The sequence below is a fragment of the Oncorhynchus gorbuscha genome, unplaced genomic scaffold (assembly GCF_021184085.1).
Source record: "Oncorhynchus gorbuscha isolate QuinsamMale2020 ecotype Even-year unplaced genomic scaffold, OgorEven_v1.0 Un_scaffold_5145, whole genome shotgun sequence".
Lineage (NCBI taxonomy): Eukaryota > Metazoa > Chordata > Actinopteri > Salmoniformes > Salmonidae > Oncorhynchus > Oncorhynchus gorbuscha.
In genome coordinates this window covers 22,501-28,524 of record NW_025749014.1, presented here as the reverse complement: position 1 = coordinate 28,524, position 6,024 = coordinate 22,501, and the positions used below count along the sequence as shown (strand labels likewise).

Here is a 6,024-nt window from a genome sequence, read left to right as displayed (position 1 = left end):
AGTATGCTTTCGTTCCAGTTACGTATTGCTTCTTCCTCCTCCCTTTTCTTCATCATGGACAGTTTGGAACTGGTCTTAACAAGAGAGGGACCTTTTCAGAGGCGGACCCGATCACGTCCTGGTTGTGGTCCCGCCCATTGGACTGTGATTGGCTGGTAGTGCTGCTGTGGGAGGAGTTAAGTATACTTTTGACCCCAGATCCTCACCAGAGTATTTGCTGAGCCTGGACACACACACACACACACACATATACATATATATACATATATAGAGACAATGTTGAATCTTTCAGAGAGAAAGAGAGTTTATAGTGTGTGTGTGTGTGTGTGTGTGTGTGTGTGCCGTGGGTGTGTGTGTGTGTGTGTGTGTGTGTGGTTCCCATCTCTGTGTGTGTGTGGGTGTGGTTCCATCACTGTGTGTGTGTGTGTGTGTGTGTGTGTGTGTGTGTGTGTGTGTGTGTGTGTGTGTGTGTGTGTGTGTGTGTGTGTGTGTGTGTGTGTGTGTGTGTGTGTGTGTGTGTGTGTGTGTGTGTGTTCACCTGTGTGTGTGTGTGTGTTGTGGTCTCTTCACCTTCTTGGCGTGTGGTTGCTGGTCCTCGTGGCCTGCGTCTTGGCAAACTCCTCGTCCTCGTGGACCTGCCTCTCCAACTCCTCGTCCTCGTGGACCTGCCTCTCCAACTCCATGTCCTCGTCCATCTGCTGGGCGATGACCTCATCAGTCAGCGACTCAGGGTCCTGAGAGAGTTGGAGGAACAACACACAGCCGTCAGCAACGACAACCAGTCAGACTAGTCAGACTAGACCTGGGTCTAATCAGCAACACACTAGTCAGACTAGTCAGACTACACACTAGACCTGGGTCTAATCAACAACAACTAGTCAGACTAGTCAGACTAGACCTACACACTAGACTACACACAGTAGACCTGGGTCTCATCAGCAACAACTAGTCAGACTACACACTAGACCTGGGTCTCCTCAAAAACAACTAGTCAGACTAGTCACAGACACTAGACCTGGGTCTCATCAGCAACAACTAGTCAGACTAGTCAGACTACACACTAGACCTGGTCTCATCAACAACTAGTCAGACTACACACTAGACCTGGTCTCATCAGCAACAACTAGTCAGACTAGTCACACAGACCTGGGTCTAATCAACAACAACTAGTCAGACTACACACTAGACCTGGGTCTCATCAACAACTAGTCAGACTACACACTAGACCTGGGTCTCATCAGCAACAACTAGTCAGACTAGTCAGACTACACACTAGACCTGGGTCTCATCAGCAACAACTAGTCAGACTACACACTAGACCTGGGTCTAATCAGCAACAACTAGTCAGACTAGTCAGACTACACACTAGACCTGGGTCTCATCAGCAACAACTAGTCAGACAGACTACACACTAGACCTGGGTCTCATCAGCAACTAGTCAGACTACACACTAGACCTGGGTCTCATCAACAACAACTAGTCAGACTACACACTAGACCTGGGTCTCATCACAACAACTAGTCCAGACTACACTAGACCTGGGTCTCATCAGCAACAACTAGTCAGACTACACACTAGCCTGGGTCTAATCAACAACAACTAGTCAGACTAGTCAGACACTAGACCTGGGACTAATCAGCAACAACTAGTCAGACTGGTCAGACTACACACTAGACCTGGGTCTCATCAACAACAACTAGTCAGACTACACACTAGACCTGGGTCTCATCAACAACTAGTCAGACTACACACTAGACCTGGGTCTCATCAACAACAACTAGTCAGACTACACACTAGACCTGGGTCTCATCAACAACAACTAGTCAGACTAGTCAGACTACACACTAGACCTGGGTCTCATCAACAACAACTAGTCAGACTACACACTAGACCTGGGTCTAATCAACAACAACTAGTCAGACTAGTCAGACTACACACTAGACCTGGGTCTAATCAACAACAACTAGTCAGACTACACACTAGACCTGGGTCTCATCAACAACAACTAGTCAGACTACACACTAGACCTGGGTCTCATCAACAACAACTAGTCAGACTACACACTAGACCTGGGTCTCATCAACAACAACTAGTCAGACTACACACTAGACCTGGGTCTAATCAACAACAACTAGTCAGACTAGTCAGACTACACACTAGACCTGGGTCTCAACAACAACTAGTCAGACTACACACTAGACCTGGGTCTCATCAACAACAACTAGTCAGACTACACACTAGACCTGGGTCTCATCAACAACAACTAGTCAGACTACACACTAGACCTGGGACTAATCAACAACAACTAGTCAGACTAGTCAGACTACACACTAGACCTGGGTCTCAACAACAACTAGTCAGACTACACACTAGACCTGGGTCTCATCAACAACAACTAGTCAGACTACACACTAGACCTGGGTCTAATCAACAACAACTAGTCAGACTACACACTAGACCTGGGTCTCATCAACAACAACTAGTCAGACTACACACTAGACCTGGGTCTCATCAACAACAACTAGTCAGACTACACACTAGACCTGGGTCTCATCAACAACAACTAGTCAGACTACACACTAGACCTGGGTCTCATCAACAACAACTAGTCAGACTACACACTAGACCTGGGTCTCATCAGCAACAACTAGTCAGACTAGTCAGACTACACACTAGACCTGGGTCTCATCAGCAACAACTAGTCAGACTAGTCAGAGACTACTACACTAGACCTGGGTCTCATCAACAACAACTAGTCAGACTACACACTAGACCTGGGTCTCATCAACAACTAGTCAGACTAGTCAGACTAGTCAGACTACAGACACACTAGACCTGGGTCTCATCAACAACAACTAGTCAGACTAGTCAGACACACTAGACCTGGGTCTCATCAACAACAACTAGTCAGACTAGTCAGACTACACACTAGACCTGGGTCTCATCAACAACAACTAGTCAGACTACACACTAGACCTGGGTCACTACACACTAGACCTGGGTCTAATCATCAACAACTAGTCAGACTAGTCAGACTACACACTAGACCTGGGTCTCATCAACAACAACTAGTCAGACACACTAGTCAATCACTAGTCAGACTACAGACTACTAGACCTGGGTCTCATCAACAACTAGTCAGACTACACACTAGACCTGGGTCTCATCAACAACTAGTCAGACTACACACTAGACCTGGGTCTCATCAACAACAACTAGTCAGACTAGTCAGACTACACACTAGACCTGGGTCTCATCAACAACAACTAGTCAGACTACACACTAGACCTGGGTCTCATCAACAACAACTAGTCAGACTAGTCAGACTACACTAGACCTGGGTCTCATCACAACAACTAGTCAGACTAGTCAGACTACACACTAGACCTGGGTCTCATCAGAACAACTAGACCTGGGTCTCAGACTCAGACAGTCACTAGACCTGGGTCTCATCAACAACAACTAGTCAGACTAGTCAGACTACACACTAGACCTGGGTCTCATCAACAACTAGTCAGACTACACACTAGACCTGGGTCTCATCAACAACAACTAGTCAGACTAGTCAGACTACACACTAGACCTGGGTCTCATCAACAACAACTAGTCAGACTAGTCAGACTACACACTAGACCTGGGTCTCATCAACAACTAGTCAGACTACACACTAGACCTGGGTCTCATCAAAACTAGTCAGACTAGTCAGACTACACACTAGACCTGGGTCTCATCAACAACAACTAGTCAGACTACACACTAGACCTGGGTCTAATCAACAACAACTAGTCAGACTAGTCAGACTACACACTAGACCTGGGTCTCATCAACAACAACTAGTCAGACTACACACTAGACCTGGGTCTCATCAACAACAACTAGTCAGACTACACACTAGACCTGGGTCTCATCAACAACAACTAGTCAGACTACACACTAGACCTGGGTCTCATCAACAACAACTAGTCAGACTAGTCAGACTACACACTAGACCTGGGTCTCATCAACAACAACTAGTCAGACTAGTCAGACTACACACTAGACCTGGGTCTCATCAACAACTAGTCAGACTACACAGTAGACCTGGGTCTCATCAACAACAACTAGTCAGACTAGTCAGACTACACAGTAGACCTGGGTCTCATCAACAACAACTAGTCAGACTAGTCAGACTACACACTAGACCTGGGTCTCATCAACAACTAGTCAGACTACACAGTAGACCTGGGTCTCATCAACAACAACTAGTCAGACTAGTCAGACTACACACTAGACCTGGGTCTCATCAACAACAACTAGTCAGACTAGTCAGACTACACACTAGACCTGGGTCTCATCAACAACTAGTCAGACTACACACTAGACCTGGGTCTCATCAAAACTAGTCAGACTAGTCAGACTACACACTAGACCTGGGTCTCATCAACAACAACTAGTCAGACTAGACCTGGGTCAATCAACAACAACTAGTCAGACTACAGACACACTAGACCTGGGTCTCATCAACAACAACTAGTCAGACTACACACTAGACCTGGGTCTCATCAACAACAACTAGTCAGACTACACACTAGACCTGGGTCTCATCAACAACAACTAGTCAGACTACACACTAGACCTGGGTCTCATCAACAACAACTAGTCAGACTAGTCAGACACACACTAGACCTGGGTCTCATCAACAACAACTAGTCAGACTACACACTAGACCTGGGTCTCAATCAGCAACAACTAGTCAGACTAGTCAGACTACACACTAGACCTGGGTCTCATCAACAACAACTAGTCAGACTACACACTAGACCTGGGTCTCATCAACAACAACTAGTCAGACTAGTCAGACTACACACTAGACCTGGGTCTCATCAACAACAACTAGTCAGACTACACACTAGACCTGGGTCTCATCAACAACAACTAGTCAGACTACACACTAGACCTGGGTCTCATCAACAACAACTAGGGTCAGACTACACACAGACCTGGGTCTCATCAACAACAACTAGTCAGACTACACACTAGACCTGGGTCTCATCAACAACAACTAGTCAGACTAGTCTCATCAACAACAACTAGAGACTACACACTAGACCTGGGTCTAATCAACAACAACTAGTCAGACTACACACTAGACCTGGGTCTCATCAACAACAACTAGTCAGACTACACACTAGACCTGGGTCTCATCAACAACAACTAGTCAGACTACACACTAGACCTGGGTCTCATCAACAACTAGTCAGACTACACACTAGACCTGGGTCTCATCAACAACAACTAGTCAGACTAGACCTGGGTCTCATCAACAACAACTAGTCAGACTACACACTAGACCTGGGTCTAATCAACAACAACTAGTCAGACTAGTCAGACTACACACTAGACCTGGGTCTCATCAACAACAACTAGTCAGACTAGTCAGACTACACACTAGACCTGGGTCTCATCAACAACAACTAGTCAGACTACACACTAGACCTGGGTCTCATCAACAACAACTAGTCAGACTACACACTAGACCTGGGTCTCATCAACAACAACTAGTCAGACTAGTCAGACTACACACTAGACCTGGGTCTCATCAACAACAACTAGTCAGACTAGTCAGACTACACACTAGACCTGGGTCTCATCAACAACAACTAGTCAGACTAGTCAGACTAGACCTGGGTCTAATCAACAACAACTAGTCAGACTACACACTAGACCTGGGTCTCATCAACAACAACTAGTCAGACTAGTCAGACTACACACTAGACCTGGGTCTCATCAACAACAACTAGTCAGACTACACACTAGACCTGGGTCTCATCAACAACAACTAGTCAGACTACACACTAGACCTGGGTCTCATCAACAACAACTAGTCAGACTACACACTAGACCTGGGTCTCATCAACAACAACTAGTCAGACTACACACTAGACCTGGGTCTCATCAACAACAACTAGTCAGACTACACACTAGACCTGGGTCTCATCAACAACAACTAGTCAGACTACACACTAGACCTGGGTCTCATCAACA

General features: G+C 46.1%; 1 protein-coding gene across 1 annotated transcript in view; it reads right to left on the bottom strand.

Moving 5' to 3' along the window:
• Positions 1 to 570: 570 nt before the first annotated feature.
• Positions 571 to 6,024, bottom strand: part of LOC124028970 (replication factor C subunit 1-like) — a gene marked incomplete at its 3' end in the record, with an annotated part of 16,691 nt that continues 11,237 nt past the window's right edge. Inside the window, exon 6 of the mRNA XM_046340852.1 lies at positions 571 to 734. Within this exon, the coding sequence (XP_046196808.1) occupies positions 571 to 734 (164 nt within the window). The remainder of the gene's footprint in view (positions 735 to 6,024) is intronic.